At 41.8% G+C, this 18,814-nt stretch overlaps 1 protein-coding gene across 1 annotated transcript in view; it reads left to right on the forward strand.

The window, feature by feature from the left end:
• Positions 1 to 18,814, forward strand: part of atp2a3 (ATPase sarcoplasmic/endoplasmic reticulum Ca2+ transporting 3) — a 106,892-nt gene that overhangs the window by 50,560 nt on the left and 37,518 nt on the right. The window contains exons 7-10 of the mRNA XM_029657346.2: positions 3,716 to 3,801; positions 4,205 to 4,360; positions 4,578 to 4,719; positions 4,867 to 5,033. Of these exons, the coding sequence (XP_029513206.1) occupies positions 3,716 to 3,801; positions 4,205 to 4,360; positions 4,578 to 4,719; positions 4,867 to 5,033 (551 nt within the window). The remainder of the gene's footprint in view (positions 1 to 3,715; positions 3,802 to 4,204; positions 4,361 to 4,577; positions 4,720 to 4,866; positions 5,034 to 18,814) is intronic.

Here is an 18,814-nt window from a genome sequence, read left to right on the forward strand (position 1 = left end):
ATTTATTTCAGCTTCTGTTTCTTTCAATCTCATTCCCAGTGGGTCACACGTTTACATACACTCAATTAGCATTTGGTAGCACTGCCTTTAAATTGTTTAACTTGCGTCAAATGTTTCGGGTAGCCTTCCACAAGCTTCCCACAATAAGTTGGGTGAATTTTGTCCCATTCCTCCTGACAGAGCTGGTGTAACTGAGTCAGGTTTGTAGGCCTCCTTGCTCCACACGTTTTTTCAGGTCTGCCCACACATTTTCTATAGGATTGAGGTCAGGGCTTTGATGGCCACTACAATACCTTGACTTTGTTGTCCTTAAGCCATTTTGCCACAACTTTGGAAGCATGCTTGGGGTCATTGTCCATTTGGAAGATGCATTTGTGACCAAGCTTTAACTTCCTGACTGATGTCTTGAGATGTTGCTTCGTAATATATCCACATCATTTTCTGTCCTCATGAATCCATCTATTTTTGTGAAGTGCACCAGTCCCTCCTGCAGCAAAGCACCCCCCACAACATGATGCTGCCACCCACGTGCTTCACGGTTGGGATGGTGTTCTTCGGCTTGCAAGCCTCCCCCGTTTTCCTCCAAACATAACGATGGTCTTTATGGCCAATCAGTTCTTTTTTTGTTTCATCAGACCAGAGGACATTTCTCCAAAAAGTATGACCTTGGTCACCATGTGCAGTTGCAAACTGTAGTCTGGCTTTTTTATGGTGATTTTGGAGCAGTGGCTTCTTCCTTGCTGAGAAGCCTTTCAGGATATGTCAATATAGGACTCGTTTTACTGTGAATATAGATACTTTTGTACCCCGTTTCCTCCAGCATCTTCACTAGGTCCTTAGTTGTTGTTTTGGGATTGATTTGCACTTTTCACACCAAAGTACGTTTATCTCTCGGAGACAGAACCCGTCTCCTTCCTGAGCAGTATGACGGCTACGTGGTCCCATGGTGTTTATACTTGCGTACTATTGTTTGTACAGGTGAACGTGGTACCGTCAGGCGTTTGCAAATTGCTCCCAAGGATGAACCAGACTTGTGGAGGTCTACAATTTTTGTTTCTGAGGTCTTGGCTGATTTATTTCGTTTTTCCCATGATGTCAAGCACAGAGGCACTGGGTTTGAAGGTAGGCCTTGAAATACATCCACAGGTACACCTCCAATTGACTCAAATTACGTCAATTATTCTATCAGAAGCTTCTAAAGCCAATACATAATTTTCTGAAATGTTCCAAGCTGTTTAAAGGCACAGTCAACTTAGTGTATGTAAACTTCTGACCCACTGGAATTGTGATACAGTGAATAAGTGAAATAATTTGTCTGTTAACTTCTTGCGTCGAGCCATCCCGGATCCGGTATCGTGACTATAGCCTCAAGCTCATTACCATAACGCAACGTTAACTATTCATGAAAATCGCAAATGAAATGAAATTAATCTATTTGCTCTCAAGCTTAGCCTTTTGTTAACAACACTGTCATCTCAGATTTTCAAAATATGCTTTTGAACCATAGCTAAACAAGCATTTGTGTAACAGTATTGATAGCCTAGCATAGGATTATGCCTGTCTTTCAGCATGCAACATTTTCACAGAAAACAGAAAAGGATTCAAATAAAATAATTTACCTTTAAAAATGAGGAGACTCTCAGTTAGATAGCAAAGTTTCCGTTTTTACAAAAAATATGATTTGTGTCGACTAATCGCTCCGTTTTGTTCATCATGGTTGGGTAAAAAAAATAAAAAAATAAAAATATTAAGTCATTAAGACGCAAACTTTTTTCCAAATTAACTCCATAAAATCGACAGAAACATGGCAAACCGATGTTTAGAATCAATCCTCAAGGTGTTTTTCACATATCTATCGACGATAAAATCTTTCGTGGCAGTTGACTTTCTCTTCTGAAGAAATGGAACGCGCATGGACCTACAGATTACGCAATAATTTCGACACAGGACACCGGGCGGGACACCAGGTAAATGTAGTCTCTTATGGTCAATCTTCCAATGATATGCCTACAAACACGTCACAATGCTGCAGACACCTTGGAGAAACGACACAAAGGGCAGGCTCATTCCTGGCGCATTGACAGCCATATAAGGAGACATTGGAACACAGCGCCTTCAGAATCTGGGGCATTTCCTGTATGAAACTTCATCTTGGTTTCGCCTGTAGCATTAGTTCTGGGGCACTCACAGATAAAATCTTTGCAGTTTTGGAAACGTCAGAGTTTTGTCTTTCCAAGGCTGTCAATTCCATGCATAGTCGAGCATCTTTTCATGACAAAATATTGCGCTTAAAACGGGCACGTCTTTTTATCCAATAATGACATTAGCGCCCCCATAGGTTGAAGAGGTTAACAATTGTTGGAAAAATTACTTGTGTCATGCACAAAGTAGATGTCCTAACCGACTTGCCAAAACTATAGTTTGTCAACAAGAAATTAGTGGAGTTGTTGAAAACAAGTTTTAACGACTCCAACCTAAGTGTATGTAAACTTCTGACTTCAACTGTAAATATAATAAAACAAAATGTCAGTGTAATTTGAGTTTAATTTAATAAACATAATATTTGTTCTGTCTTTTCTGGAGGATAAAACTAAAATTGTAGCTTTGTATGGCTTGTTTAAGAAAGGGCGATACTTTAAACAAAATTTAATTTTCAATTACTCGGAAATGAGAAGTTGAAATCTGTATAAAGCCAAAAAGGCCATTTTTGAACAAAGGAAGAGCCATTCTTAATTTTGGATTCAAGTATAACTTATGTATGAGTGAAGCTTTTAGTGAGTGGTTTAAAGCTATAATATTTCATCATTTTTGCCCCCCAAACTCATATTCATTATATAAATAGGCACGTTTTAATTTTGTCTGGCTTAGCATTCCAAATAAAAAATGAAAATTGCTCATGATTTTAAGAAATGAGTCATTTGGAGGCAATGTCATTAATAAATAAACCAAAGAGTTAATCAATGTGATTTTTTTTATTCCATAAATAGACAAGCATTTACCTCTCCATGGTTGCAGAATCTTGTCTATTAAAACTTTATTGAAATTAATTGTGGTAAATTGATTTATATTTTTTGAGATGTGAATACGTCTACTTCAACATTCACCCATTTTTATATGGTACACTTGTCATAATTCGGTTTTAATCCAGAGAGGCTAGAAACGTGATCAGTATCTTCTCCGCAGGGATCCAGATTGCGGACTTGAGAAAAAAAATTCCGTCTTCAGCACATTGACACTGTTTTTTTATCCCCTGGATTTCTAACTCCTTGATATTCTTGTTGGATCTAATTTTAATAGCTTGCATTTCCTAGATATGGAGACAACGGACAACCTTGTTTTACTCATCTTAAAAGCTCAATACTTTTTAAAATTTATTTGACCTTTATTTAACTAGGCAAGTCAGTTAAGAACAAATTCTTATTTTCAATGGCGGCCTAGGAACAGTGGGTTAACTGCCTGTTCAGGGGCAGAACGACAGATTTGTACCTTGTCAGCTCGGGGGTTTGAACTTGCAACCTTCCGGTTACTAGTCCAACGCTCTAACCACTAGTGTGGAGATTCACCAAAATTAGAGTAATCCAGGCAATTATATATACATTCTAATTGTACTTTAATCAAACGCCTTTTCAAAATCTGCTATGAAGACCTACAACATCCTCGTAGTGTTAATGGCTTGTAGGATCTTATGTAAGTGTGTACTAATCCGTCTCTACAGGCGAATCTGTGTCAGTGATCAAACACACCGACCCCGTCCCTGACCCCAGAGCTGTCAATCAAGACAAGAAGAACATGCTGTTTTCTGTAAGAACTATACTTCCTGTTTGGCGCCAGCTCTGCTTGCACTTCTTAATCACACAGATAAACACATGGCTCTGTTCTGGTCTCAGCCTGCTGCATTCCTCAGGGGGGGGGGGGGTGAAGCTCTTACACTAAAAGGGCATTATTATCATTTTCTCAATTTCAAAGTATTATTCCAACCTCACAGTGTATAAATGTATATAAAACACAGGAAAATCACATTTCTGACTGCACTGGGCCTTTAAGATGATATAATCTGGGTGACCTACTCTTTAAATGTGAAACCTGAACAAGAATTAGTTGAAAGTAGCAATTGCTGGTCCTATATGGATGCAAAATGCATGGTTTGAATTCAATATTAACCCTGCACTGACCTCTCCCTCATACTCTTGCTCCTCCTCCTCAGGGCACCAACATCGCTGCGGGGCGAGCCATCGGCATTGTGGTCTCCACTGGTGTATCCACAGAGATCGGTAAGATCAGGAACCAGATGGCAGCCACGGAACAGGAGAAGACCCCCCTGCAGCAGAAACTGGACGAGTTCGGAGAGCAGCTCTCCAAGGTGGGTTTTAGGATGATGATAATTGAAATGTATTTATTTATGCTTTGTGCTATCATATCTACACTGTTTTCTGTTAGTTTTTTTTCTGTCTGTTTTCTGTTTTTGGTCTGTGTGTTATGTGCTGTGTATGAGCCATATGACTGCAAGCACAAAACAAAAGTCACATTTTTTTTTGCCCAAAAAACGAACAAACATTTTGAACTTTGAACATTCCAAGGTCATCTCCCTGATCTGCGTGGCCGTCTGGATCATTAACATCGGCCATTTTAGTGACCCGGTCCACGGGGGGTCCTGGATGCGGGGGGCCATCTACTACTTCAAGATTGCTGTGGCCCTGGCTGTGGCTGCCATCCCTGAGGGTATGTGGGAGCAGTTTTATCCATCCCTCTGCCACTCTCTCACTCACTCCAAATTCCATATAAACAATATAATGAATTATCCTATGCTGTTCGTGTCTCTCCGCCTGATCCAATCCTGCCTCTCTTTCCTACAACTGTCGTCCACAGGTCTACCTGCTGTGATCACCACTTGCCTGGCGCTGGGAACCCGACGCATGGCCAAGAAGAACGCCATCGTCCGCAGCCTGCCCTCGGTGGAGACCCTGGGCTGCACCTCCGTCATCTGCTCCGACAAGACCGGCACCCTCACCACTAACCAGATGTCTGTCTGCAAGGTAACCTGGGAATATCTGGGAATGGTTTCCTGTGGACTGTAATATTAGTGTGACTGACGACTGTGCACGTACATCAATAAGAAGGTGAAGGGTTAAGTGTCTTTCTCAAGGGCACAAAAGCAGGAGATGGCACATGGGATACCCACACTTTTTTTCCCTGTCGGTCTTTGGATTCGAGCCAACAACCCTTCGGTTGCAGACATATCTAACCTCTAGGCTACATGTCGTTGTAGTGGATGTTGTGTCCGTTTTTGTTGTTGTATCGGCCCAGTATATTTAGTTCCAGTCCAGAAAGAACCCAAAGCATTGTACTGTACCTTCATATCGTCATACAGGATTGACACTTCCTTCATACTGGGAGTTTCCTTGGAAAGCCTCCAGTCACACACACAGAGACACACGTGTATATGTATATATACACACACACACACACACACACACACACACACACACACACACACTGACATAGATTTTGGACGGAGAACAGGTGGGGTTAGTCGTAATGGAAAATCCCTGTGGTGTTGTAATGTTTCCAGTCCTCAGCCAGCCTTTTGAGAGCTAGCCAGGACAGGTTGGCAGCACCACTCTGAGCTGTAGACAACAGTTGTACATGGCCCTCTCGCTCACCCTGACAGAGCCAGGCACAGACAGCCGGCAGGCAGGAAGCTGCTGCTGAATACCCCTTAGACACCTTTACGTACAGAAACTAAGACCACACACTCTGACACCCATATTGCCACTCTTTTGGAATCCACCAGCCCATCGCGTTCCCCTCCACACAATCTCTGTGTCTGTGTGTGTGTGTGTGTCTCTGTGTGTGTGTGTGTGTGTCTCTGTGTGTGTCTGTGTGTGTCTCTCTGTGTGTGTGTGTGTGTGTGTGTGTGTGTGTGTGTGTGTCTCTGTCTGTGTGTGTGTGTGTGTGTGTGTGTGTGTCTCTGTGTGTGTGTGTGTCTCTCTGTGTGTGTGTGTGTCTCTCTGTGTGTGTGTGTGTCTCTGTGTATGTGTGTGTGTCTCTGTGTGTGTGTGTGTGTCTCTGTGTGTGTGTGTGTCTCTGTGTGTGTGTGTGTGTGTGTCTCTCTGTGTGTGTCTCTCTGTGTGTGTCTCTCTGTGTGTGTCTCTCTGTGTGTGTCTCTGTGTGTGTGTGTGTCTCTCTGTGTGTGTGTGTGTCTCTCTGTGTGTGTGTGTGTCTCTCTGTGTGTGTGTGTGTCTCTCTGTGTGTGTGTGTGTCTCTCTGTGTGTGTGTGTGTGTCTCTCTGTGTGTGTGTGTGTGTGTGTGTCTCTGTGTGTGTGTGTGTGTCTCTCTGTGTGTGTGTGTGTGTGTCTCTGTGTGTGTGTGTGTCTCTGTGTGTGTGTCTCTGTGTGTCTCTCTGTGTGTGTGTCTCTGTGTGTCTCTCTCTGTGTGTGTGCTCCACCATAGAGGAAATGCCAGGATCAATGTTTGTCTTGGCTTCCATTTATCCTCTGGAGCAGGATCTGGCTGACACCCTACCTAACACACACACTCTTACGCTCACACCTGACCTTTCAACTCTGAGAAGGGCCAAACTGTGTTTCTCATTTAACCTTTTTGAACATCAACTGTACATGCTGGCCAGAGGTCATTGGCAAGATTAGCAAATTTAGGCATGACATGCCAGAAACAAACGCTGACACCGCACATACAAATGTAACTGATCAAATTATGAAAGACGAGTATTGTAATTTTGATTTCCATAAAGTGAGTGTGGAAGAGGTGAAAAAAATGTGTTGTCTATCAACATTGACAAGCCACCGGGGACTGACTACTTGGGTGGAAAAATACTTGGATGGTAAATTACTGAGGATAATAATAGCAGATGATATTACCACTCCTATTTGCCATATCTTCAATCTAAGCCTGATAGAAAGTGTCTGCCCCCAGAGCTAAGGGAAGCAAAGTCATTCCGCCACCCAAGAATAGTAAAGCCCCCTTTTACTGGCTCAAATAGCTGACCAATCAGCCAAACTTTTGGAGAAAAACATATTTTACTGTAAACAAATTGACAAGACTTTATGCTTTTAGGGACATTCAACAAGCACGGCACTTACACAAATGACTGATTGGCTGAGAGAAATTGATGATGAATAGATTGTGGGAGCTGTTTTACTAAACTTCAGTGCGGCTTTTGACATTATTGATCATAGACCGCTGATGGAAAAACATGTGTTATGGCTTTACACTCCTTGCTATATTGTGGATCAAGAGTCTAACATAACACAGAGGGTGTTCTTTAATGGAAGCCTCTCCAACATAATCCAGGTAGAATCAGGAATTCCCCAGGGCAGATGTCCAGGCCCCTTTCTTCAATCTTTACCTACCATTGGCCTTGAGTAAAACCAGTGTGTCTATGTAGGTGGATGACTCAACACTATACACATCAGCTACTACAGCGAGTGATATCACTGCAACACTTAACAAAGAGCTGCAGTTAGTTTCAGAATGGGTGGCAAGGAATAAGTTAGTCCTAAATATTTGAAAAACTAAAAGCATTGTATTTGGCACAAATCATTCACTAAACCTCAACTAAATCTTGTAATGAATAATGTGGTTATTTAGTAAGTTTAGGAGACTAAACTACTTGGAGTAACCCTGTAAACTGTCATGGTCAAAACATATTGATACAACAGTAACTAAGATGGGGAGAAGTCTGTCTATAATAAAGCGATGCTCTGCCTTTTTAGCAACACTATCAACAAGGCAGGTCCTACAGGCCCTAGTTTTGTCGCACCTAGACTACTGTTCATTTGTGTGGTCAGGTGCCACAAAGAGGGACCTTGGAAAATTACAATTGGCTCAGAACAGGGCAGCACGGCTGGTCCTTAAATATACACAGAGCTAACATTAATAATATGCATGTACCTCGACTAACCTGTACCTCCACACATTGACTTGGTACCACCTGTATATAGCCTCGTTATTGATTTATTGATTTTATTTTTTACTTATAGTTTCTTTAAAATGCATTGTTGGTGCAAGTAAGCTTGTAAGTAAGCATTTCATGGTAAGGTCTACACTGGTTATATTCGGTGCATGTGACAAATAAAATTTGATTTGTAAATCGCTCATGGCTCAAAGTAGAGGAGAGATTGACCTCATCACTACTTGTTTTTGATAGAAGTGTTGACATGCTGTTGACATAGTGTACCAACTGTCATCATCAGCAGCATGGAATGAGAGAGGGAGTTCCCTCCTGTCCTGTGAGAGTATATCAGAACAGGGTAATCTCCCTGAGCTAAGCTAACAGCTATCCCTGGTCCCTCCCTGCCTGCCTGGGAACATGGCTGCCTGGATGCTGGAGAGACCTGGGTTGGATCCCAAATGGCTCCCTATATAGTGCATTACTTTTGTTTTTACCCTATTGGCTCTTATCAAAAGCAGTGCACTATATATCGATCCATTTGGGACTCAACCCTACTCTGCTCTCTCTGGTAAATATTTACTCTCTGGGCCCAGGCTATATTTGCTTAGTTACAGGGAAACACCAAGGGATACACAGAGTAGAGCTCCTCACGGGTCCAAAAAGGACCCGTTTCGAAAAGGACCTTGGGCTTTCTCACCCGGACCCGATATGCATTTTTTAAAATTTTTAATATAGAGACCTGTTCCGAACGGACCTGGGGACAACTAGAGCTTTTTCGAGTGAGGGAGGCGGCACAAAAGTAATTTTAAGTTAATGTACTTTATTAAGTTGATCATTTTCTACATTGTAGAATAAAAGTCATCAAAACTATGAAATAACACATGGAAGTGTTAAAAATATCAAAATTTATTTTAGATTCTTCAAAGTACCCACCCTTAGCCACGATGACAGCTTTGCACACTCTTGGCTTTCTCTCAACCAGCTTACCTTGGAATGCTTTTCCAACAGCCTTGAAGGAGTTCCTACGTATCCTGAGCACTTGTTGGCTGCTTTTCCTTCAGTCTGCGGTCCAACTCATCCCAAACCATCTCAATTGGGTTGAGGTCGGATGATTGTGGAGGCCAGGTCATCTGATGCAGCACCTTCACTCTCCTTCTTCGTCAAAAACCCTTACATAGCTTGGAGGTGTGTTTTGGGTCATTGTTCTGTTGAAAACAAATGATAGTCCCAATAAGCACAAACTAGATGGGATGGTGTATTGTTGCAGAATTCTGTGGTAGCCATGCTGGTTAAGTGTGCCTTGAATTCTAGATAAATCGCCAGCAAAGCATCGCCACACCATCACACCACCTCCTCCATGCTTCACGGTGGGAATCACACATGCATAGATTTTCCGTTCACAAAGACAGGGCAGTTGAATCCAAAAATTTCAAATTTGGACTCCTCAGACCAAAGGACAGATTTCCACCTGCGTAATGTCCATTGCTCGTGTCTTGGCCCAAGCAAGTCTTGACCCAAGCAGCTGAGCTTTCACAGGTGTGCCCCATCAGCACTGACAACCCTTCCGCCCACCTCTCCTACTCCGCCCACCAATCTCCTGCAGGAAGTAAGCAGCAAAACCTAGTAGACCGCCACAGTGTCTTTTGGTAGTGGTTTCGTTGTAGCAATTTGTCCATAAAGGGTTGATTCACACAGTCGCTGAACAGTTGATTTGTGTCTTACTTGAACTATGTTAAGCATTTATTTGGGCTGCAATTTCTGAGGCTGGTAACTCTAACTTATCCTCTGCAGCAGAGGTAACTCTGGTTCTTCCTTTCTTGTGACGGTCCTCATGAGAGCCAGTTTCATCATAGCGCCTGATGGTTTTTGCAACTGAATATGAAGAAACTTTCAAAGTTCTTGAAATGTTCCTTAAATCAATGATGGACTGTCATTTCTCTTTGCTTATCTGAGCTGTTCTTGCCATAATATGGATTTGGTCTTTTACCTAGTAGGGCTATCTTCTGTATACCACCCCTACCTTGTCACAACACAACTGATTGGCTCAAACGCATTAAGAAGGAAATAAATTCCACCATTTAACAAGGCACACCTGTTAATTGAAATGCATTCCAGGTGACTACCTCATGAAGCTGGTTGAGAGAATGCCAAGAGTGTGCAAAGCTGTCATCAAGACAAAGGGTGGCTACTTTGAAGAATCTCAAATTATATATTGATTTGTTTAACAATTTATTTTTGGTTACTACATGATTCCATATGTGTTATTTCATAGTTTTAATGTCTTCACTATTATTCTACAATGTAGAAAACAGTAAAAATAAAGAAAAACCCTGGAATGAGTAGGTGTGTCCAAACTTTTGACTGGTACTGTATGATTGGCCAACATCAACAACAAGCTCCACTCTCATGAAAAGCAAGCGCAGCAGCATACATGATAATATTTTTCTCACTCTGTACGGCCCTTCTGGATAAGTCCGTTAAAATCACACATACCCAAGACCCAATCAGATCTGACCCAGACTTGTGACTTCATTTAGAATTCTGGATCTGGACCCGCTCAGATTGGGTCTTGGGTATTAGTGTAGAGGTGGATCTGTGAAGACCTCTAACAAAGAGCCGCTCTCCCTCCTCAGTCCTCACCGTGGGGCAGTGTTTTCCCATTGTAGTTTTGGAATGACAGGGGAAACGGACCCTGACTTACTGCTGCCATTCTGTACAAGTCTCTCTTGCGAAAGAGATTTGATCTCGGTGAGACTGAAATTAATGAAGTTGTATCTGAAATAAATGAAAGGCATTCTCTCTCCTCAGTTCTAGCAGTTGGCCAGGGGAGATTTTCCATTGTGTTTTGGAGTGATGGGACCTTATAAGGTCATTTTCAGGGTTTACAAGACTGCAGTCCGAGTGGCAAGGATCAGACATGGAATTGTAGAGCTTTAGTTTTCAAAATGTTTGCCTTTTCTATTTCAGTCTACTTAATCATACTCCCATTTTCCTTGGCTTGTTAGTTATCTGTGTGGCAGCACACATGTAATCATCAATTCAGAGCACAGGTGTGTGTGTGTGTACAGTCGTGTGTACAGGTGTGTGTGTGTGTGTGTACAGTCGTGTGTACAGGTGTGTGTGTGTGTGTACAGTCGTGTGTGTGTACAGTCGTGTGTGTGTGTGTGTACAGTCGTGTGTGTGTGTGTGTGTGTGTGTGTGTGTGTGTGTGTACAGTCGTGTGTGTGTGTGTACAGTCGTGTGTGTGTGTGTGTGTGTGTGTGTGTGTGTGTGTGTACAGTCGTGTGTGTGTGTACAGTCGTGTGTGTGTGTGTGTACAGTCGTGTGTGTGTGTACAGTCGTGTGTGTGTGTGTGTACAGTCGTGTGTGTGTGTGTGCAGTCGTGTGTGTGTGTGTGTGTGCAGTCGTGTGCAGTCGTGTGTGTGTGTACAGTTGTGTGTGTACAGTCGTGTGTGTGTGTACAGTCGTGTGTGTGTGTGCAGTCGTGTGTGTGTGTGTGTGTGTGTGTGTGTGTGTGTACAGTCGTGTGTGTGTGTACAGTCGTGTGTGTGTGTGTACAGTCGTGTGTGTGTGTGTGTGTGTACAGTCGTGTGTGTGTACAGTCGTGTGTGTGTGTACAGTCATGTGTGTGTAGAGTCGAAGTCAGAAGTTTACATACACTTAGGTTGGAGTCATTTAAAACTCGTTTTTCAACCACTCCACAAATTTCTAGTTAGCAAACTAGTTTTGGCAAGTCGGTTAGAACATCTACTTTGCGCATGACACAAGTAATTTTTCCAACAATTGTTTACAGACAGATAATTTCACTTATAATTCACTGTATCAAGTCCAGTGGGTCAGAAGTTTACATACACTAAGTTGACTGTGCCTTTAAACAGCTTGGGAAATTCCAGAAAAGGATGTCATGGCTTTAGAAGCTGGCTAATTGACATCATTAACTTCTTGCGTCGAGCCATGCCGGATCCGGTAGCGTAATCATAGCCTCAAGCTCAATACCATAACGCAACGTTAACTATTCATGAAAATCGCAAATGAAATGAAATTAATATGCTAGCTCTCAAGCTTAGCCTTTTGTTAACAACACTGTCATCTCAGATTTTCAAAAATATGCTTCTCTACCATAGCAAACTAGCATTTAGCGTTAGCATTTAGCATTAGCATTTAGCGTTAGCATTAGCAGGCCACATTTTCACAAAAAACAGCAAAAACATTCAATAAATCATTTACCTTTGAAGAACTTCGGATGTTTTCAATGAGGAGACTCTCAGTTAGATAGCAAATGTTCAGTTTTTCCTGAAAGATTTTTTGTGCAGGAGAAATCGGTCCGTTTGCTGCGTCACGTTTGGCTACCAAAAAAAAACGAAAATTCAGTTATCCAAACGCCGAACTTTTTTCCAAATTAACTCCATAATATCGACTGAAACATGGCAAACTTTGTTTAGAACCAATCCTCAAGGTGTTTTTCACATATCTCTTCAATGATGTATCGTTCCTGGAAGTATGAGTCTCCTTCTGTAACGCAAGGTACAATGGTTGCCACTGGGAATTACGCACCGATTTAGACAAAGGACACCGGACGGCCCCCTGGCAAATGTAGTCTCTTATGGCCAATCTTCCAATGATATGCCTACAAATACGCCACAATGCTGCAGACATCTTGGATGAACGGCAGAGCGCATAAGCTCGTTCACAGCATATTCACAGCCATATAAGGAGACGTTAGTAAACACAGCGTCAAAAATCCTGTTCATTTCCTGTTTGAAGTTTCATCTTGGTTTCGCCTGTAGCATTAGTTCTGGGGCACTCACAGATAATATATTTGCAGTTTTGGAAACGTCAGAGTTTTGTCTTTCCAAGGCTGTCAATTCCGTGCATAGTCGAGCATCTTTTCGTGACAAAATATTGCGCTTAAAACGGGCACGTCTTTTTATCCAATAATGACATAGCGCCCCATTGGTTGAAGAGGTTAAGTAAATTGGAGGTGTACCTGTGGATGTATTTCAACGGCCTACCTTCAAACTCAGTGCCTCTTTGCTTGACATCATGGTAAAATCAAAATAAATCAGCCAAGACCTCAGAAAAGAATTATAGACCTCCACAAGTCTGGTTCATCCTTGGGAGCAATTTCCAAATGTCTGAAGGTATCACGTTCCTCTGTACAAACAATAGTACCCAAGTATAAACACCATGGGACTACGCAGCCATCAAACCGCTCAGGAGGAGATGCATTCTGTCTCCTAGAGATGAACGTACTTTGGTGCGAAAAGTGCAAATCAATCCCAGAACAACAGCAAAGGAACTTGTGAAGATGCTGGAGGAAACGGGTACAAAACTATCTATATCCGTTGGAAACTAGTCCTATATCGACATAACCTGAAAGGCTGCTCAGCAGGGAAGAAGCCACTGCTCCAAAACCGGCATAAAAAAGCCAGACTACGGTTTGCAACTGCACATGGTGACCAAGGTCATACTTTTTGGAGAAATTTTCTCTGGTCTGATGAAACAAAAAATATAACTGTTTGGCCATAATGACCATTGTTATGTTAGGAGGAAAAAGGGGGATGCTTGCAAGCCGAAGAACACCATCCCAACCGTGAAACACAGGGGTGGCAGCATCATGTTGTGGGGGTGCTTTGCTGCAGGAGGGACTGGTGCGCTTCATGAAATAGTTGGCATCATGAGGACAGAAAATGATGTGGATATATTGAAGCAACATCTCAAGACATTAGTCAGGAAGTTAATGCTTGGTCGCAAATGGGTCTTCCAAATGAACAATGACCCCAAACATGCTTCCAAAGTTATGGCAAAATGGCTTTGACCATTACTAAGCCCTGGCCTCAATCCTATAGAATAATTGTGGGCAGAACTGAAAAAATGTGTGTGAGCAAGGAGGCCTACAAACCTGACTCAGTTACACCAGCTCTTGTCAGAAGGAATAGGCCAAAATTCACCCAACTTATTGTGGGGAAGCTTGTGGAGGGTCAAATGTTTCGGGTAGCCTAAGTTAAACCATTTAAAGGCACTGCTACCAAATACGAATTGTATGCAAACTTCTGACCCACTGGGAATGTGATGAAATAAATAAAAGCTGAAATAAATCATTCTCTATACTATTATTCTGACATTTCACATTCTTAAAATAAAGTGGTGATCCTAGCTGGCCTAAGCAGGGGAATTTTTACTAGGATTAAATGTCAGGAATTGTGAAAACGGAGTTTAAATGTATTTGGCTCAAGTGTATGTAAACTTCTGACTTTGTGTGTGTGTATCTATATATACCCATTGATTCTTGAAAAGTATAACTAAACTAACCTCATGAGCTTAGTTTAGCTGTCGTACCTAATCAGAATCCAACATATAAACTTGTTTTACTCCAATGTTTGTTAACCTCTTAAGTCAACCCTCTACTTTTTTGAACATTCTGTTAAAAATCGCGCAACATTTCAGCGCCCTGCTACTCATGCCAGGAATATAGTATATGCATTTGCTTAGTCTGTGTGGATAGAAAACACTCAGACGTTTATAAAACTGGTTAAATCACTGCTGTGGCTTTACCAGAACGGCATTTACATCGAAAAGCACAGGAAAAACTGATCACTGAAAATGGGAAAATATATCCATGCGCTACTTGAACCCATTGATAAAGGTGAACCACAAATAATTGACTGGGGTTGCAGTACCTACAGCTTCCACACGGTGTCTAGAGTCTTGTCATTTCCCTTCGAGTTTTTTCTTGGTCAAACACATGCAGGGCACCGTATCTCCTATGGTCTAGGACCGGATATTTTCGTTGAGTTTCTAGCCGGACATTTTTCCAGACGGACAGCTAATGATCTTTACATCGCCTCCTGATGAATTTTATCGCTTATTAACGTTTACTAATACCTAAAGTTGCATTACAAACGTATTTCGAAGTGTTTTGTGAAAGTTTATCGTCGACTTTTTGAATTTTAAAAAAATGACGTTACGTTTGAAACGATGTTTTTTTCGTTTATCACACAGTCTACATATAACGATATCTAGGCTTTATATGGACCGATTTAATCGAAATAAAGACCCAAATAGTGTTTATGGGACATCTAGGAGTGCCAACAAAGAAGATGGTGAAAGGTAATGAATGTTTTCTATTTTATTGTGCGGTTTGTGTAACGCCGAAATGCTAATTATTTTGTTTACGTCCCCTGTGGGTCTTTTTGGGTGTTACATGCTATCAGATAATAGCTTCTCATGCTTTCGCCGAAAAGCATTTTAAAAATCTGACTTGTTGCCTGGATTCACAACGAGTGTAGCTTTAATTCGATACCCTGCATGTGTATTTTAATGAACTTTTGAGTTTTAACTAATACTATTAGCATTTAGCGTAGCGCATTTGCATTTCCAGAGCTCTAGTTGGGACGCAAGCGTCCCGAGTAGAAGCAACAGGTTAACCCAGTAAATGTAAACGAACACTATATATCTTTAACATGGTTAGAACTGTAGTTCTGATATCATGGATGGTTAGTCCATATTCAAATATCTCTGTCTATGAATTTGAGTGGTTACATTAATTCTCCAGTTTAATCCCTCAGCCGGGGGAGGGATTGGGCTTTGTTTGCTGAAACCACGGGCAGGGAGCATTCATTTGCAATATGTTAGACATTTTGTTACCTAAGTTTTAGTCATACTCACATTTTTCCTTTTGCTTCTTAGTTATGTGTATGAGTATCAAATTGTATTGGTCACATACACATTGTTAGCATATGTAAATGCAAGTGTAGCGCAATGCTTGTAAACGTGTGTTTCTGTGACAGCGATCTGTCCCTATTTCTTAACCTTGAGATGGATCTAGCTACTCCATATGGTTCTGATAAGAACATCCATGTCCACTAGCCCAGTCATATCCTGCTTTCCCAGCCTAGGGGATATCCCAGGGTGCGGTCAAACACACACAGAGGAGGGAATTCCCCTCTGACATCATACCAATACACTTCCATTACACACAGTGCGGAGGCACACCCTCACTATGTTACTGCTGCCATCACATCATAATAGCCACAGTACGGACCGAGTCCGATTGAGTTTCAACTTCTACAGCCCTTTTGGTTCATATGAATCATGCAGTGGCTTGCTTCCATGGAGACCATCTCAGATAGTGAGATTAATGTGTAGTGACAAACAGAACACTAAAATGGCAGTTAAAAAAATATATATATATATATATATTAGAGGTCTACCGATTATGATTTTTCAAAGCCGATACCGATTTATTGGAGGACCCAAAACCCCGCTGCCGATTAATCGGCCGATTTAAAAAAAAAAAAAAATGTATTTAAATATATATAATTATTATTTGTAATAATGACAATTACAACAATACTGAATGAACACTTATTTTAACTTAATATAATACATCAATAAAATCAATTTAACCTCAAATAAATAATGAAACATGTTCAATTTGTTTTTTTATTTTACCTTTATTTAATTAGGCAAGATCAGTTAAGAACAAATTATTATTTTCAATGACTGCCTAGGAACAGTGGGTTAACTGCCTGTTCAGGGGCAGAACGACAGATTTGTACCTTGTCAGCTCGGGGGTTTGAACTTGCAACCTTCCGGTTACTAGTCCAACGCTCTAACCACTAGGCTACCCTGCAAAATCAAAATTTTGGAGAAGAAAGTAAAAGTGCAATATGTGCCATGTAAGAAAGAAACAGAAACATCAGAGGCTCCTGCTCCTGATTTTACTTATGCACAAATCTAGCACCATATTAGCTACCCATCTGATTTTACTGCTTGCGTGAGTTACCTGATGTGGAATAGAGTTCCATGTATTTGTGGCTCTATGTGGTACTGTGTGCCTCCCATAGACTGTGAAGAGACCTCTGGTGACATGTCTTGTGGGGTATGGATGTCCTAGCTGTGTGCTAGTTGCTTTAAACCGACAGCTTGTCAACACTTCTTACTGTTAGAACTGTTAAGGCCCTGTGGATTGATGACGAATTGAAAAGCTGTATGGCTGACAGGGACGAGGCAAAATGAGTGGTGAGTAAGTCTGGCTGCACATCTGATTGGCAAACTTATTGTAAATTTGAGAAATGATGTGACTAAAATGAAGAAAAATAAGATGACATTGTATTATGAAGATAAATTACAAGGTATGATTGAAAAAAGCTTTGGAATACACTAAATGAACGACTATTTCAACCATCTTTCATTGAATTAGATGGTTCATTTATCACGCAACCTTTTGATGTTGCCAATTCCTTTGAATAAATATTGAATTGGCAAACTTAGGCATGAAATGCCAACAACAAACTGTGAGCTATCATATTTGTGCATAAAATACCTAATAATGAATTAAAAGCATTGTCATTTTGAATTCTGTGATGTTAGTGTGGGTGAGGTGGAAACATTGTTGTCCCTCAAAAATGAGAAACCACAACCTAGACCTGGTATTGACAACTTGGACCTGGTATTGACAAGATGGGGGGATTGTGTTTAACCAGAATCCATTTCTCTGTAAACAAATGAACAACATACTTTCAGCATGCTTATAGAGAAGGGCACTCAATATGTTCTGCACTGACACAAATGACTGATGACTGGTTGAAATAAATTGATAATACGAATATTGTGGGATCTATACTGTTAGATTTCAGTGCAGCCTTTGATATTGTTGGCCATAACCTGTTGAAAAAAACAGTCAGTGTCTGGTGTGGCTACCAGCTGCATTAAGTTCTGCAGTGCATCTCCTCCTCATGGACTACACCGGATTTGCCAGTTCTTGCTGTGAGATGTTACCCCACTCTTCCACCAAGGCACCTGCAAGTTCCCGGACATTTCTGGGAAGAATGGCCCTGGCACTCACCCTCCGATCCAACAGGCCCCAGACGTGCTCAATGGGATTGAGATCCGGGCTCTTCACTGGCCATGGTAGAACACTGACATTCCTGTCTTGCAGGAAATCACACACAAAACGAGCAGTATGGCTGGTGGCATTGTCATGCTGGAGGGTCATGTCAGGTTGAGCCTGCAGGAAGGGTACCACATGAGGGAGGAGGATGTCTTGTCTTCCCTGTAACGCACAGCATTGAGATTGCCTGCTGTGACACACCACCCCAGACCCTCCACCTCCAAATGAATCCCGCTCCAGAGTACAGGCCTTGGTGTAGCGCTCATTCCTTCAACGATAAACGTGAATCCGACAATCACCCCTGTTGAGACAAAACCGCAACTCGTCAGTAAAGAGCACTTTTTGCCAGTCCTGTCTGGTCCAGCGTCGGTGGGTTTGTGCCCATAGGTGACGTTGTTGCCGGTGATGTCTGGTGAGGACCTACCTTACAACAGGCCTACAAGTCCTCAGTCCAGCCTTTCTCAGCCTATTGCGGACAGTCTGAGCACTGATGGAGGGATTGTGCATTCCTGGTGTAACTCGGGCAATTGTTGTTGCCATCCTGTACCTGTCCCGCAGGTGTGATATTTGGATGTACCAATCCTGTGCAGGTGTTATACGTGGTCTGCCACTGCGAGGACGATCAGCTGTCCGTCCTGTCTCCCTATAGGCTGTCTTAGTCGTCTCTTGGTACGGACATTGCAATGTATTGCCCTGGCCACATCTGCAGTCCTCATGCCTCCTTGCAGCATGCCTAAGGCATGTTCACGCAGATGAGCAGGGACCCTGGGCATCTTTCTTTTGGTTATTTTCAGAGTCAGTAGAAAGGCCTCTTTAGTGTCCTAAGTTTTCATAACTGTGACCTTAATTGTCTACCGTCTGTAAGATGTTAGTGTCTTAACGACCGTTCCACTGGTGCATGTTCATTAATTGTTTATGGTTCATTGAACAAGCATGGAAACAGTGTTTAAACCCTTTACAATGAAGATCTGTGTTATTTGGATTTTGCAAATTATCTTTGAAAGACA

The sequence above is a fragment of the Oncorhynchus nerka genome, linkage group LG10, assembly GCF_034236695.1.
Source record: "Oncorhynchus nerka isolate Pitt River linkage group LG10, Oner_Uvic_2.0, whole genome shotgun sequence".
In the NCBI taxonomy this organism is placed as follows: domain Eukaryota; kingdom Metazoa; phylum Chordata; class Actinopteri; order Salmoniformes; family Salmonidae; genus Oncorhynchus; species Oncorhynchus nerka.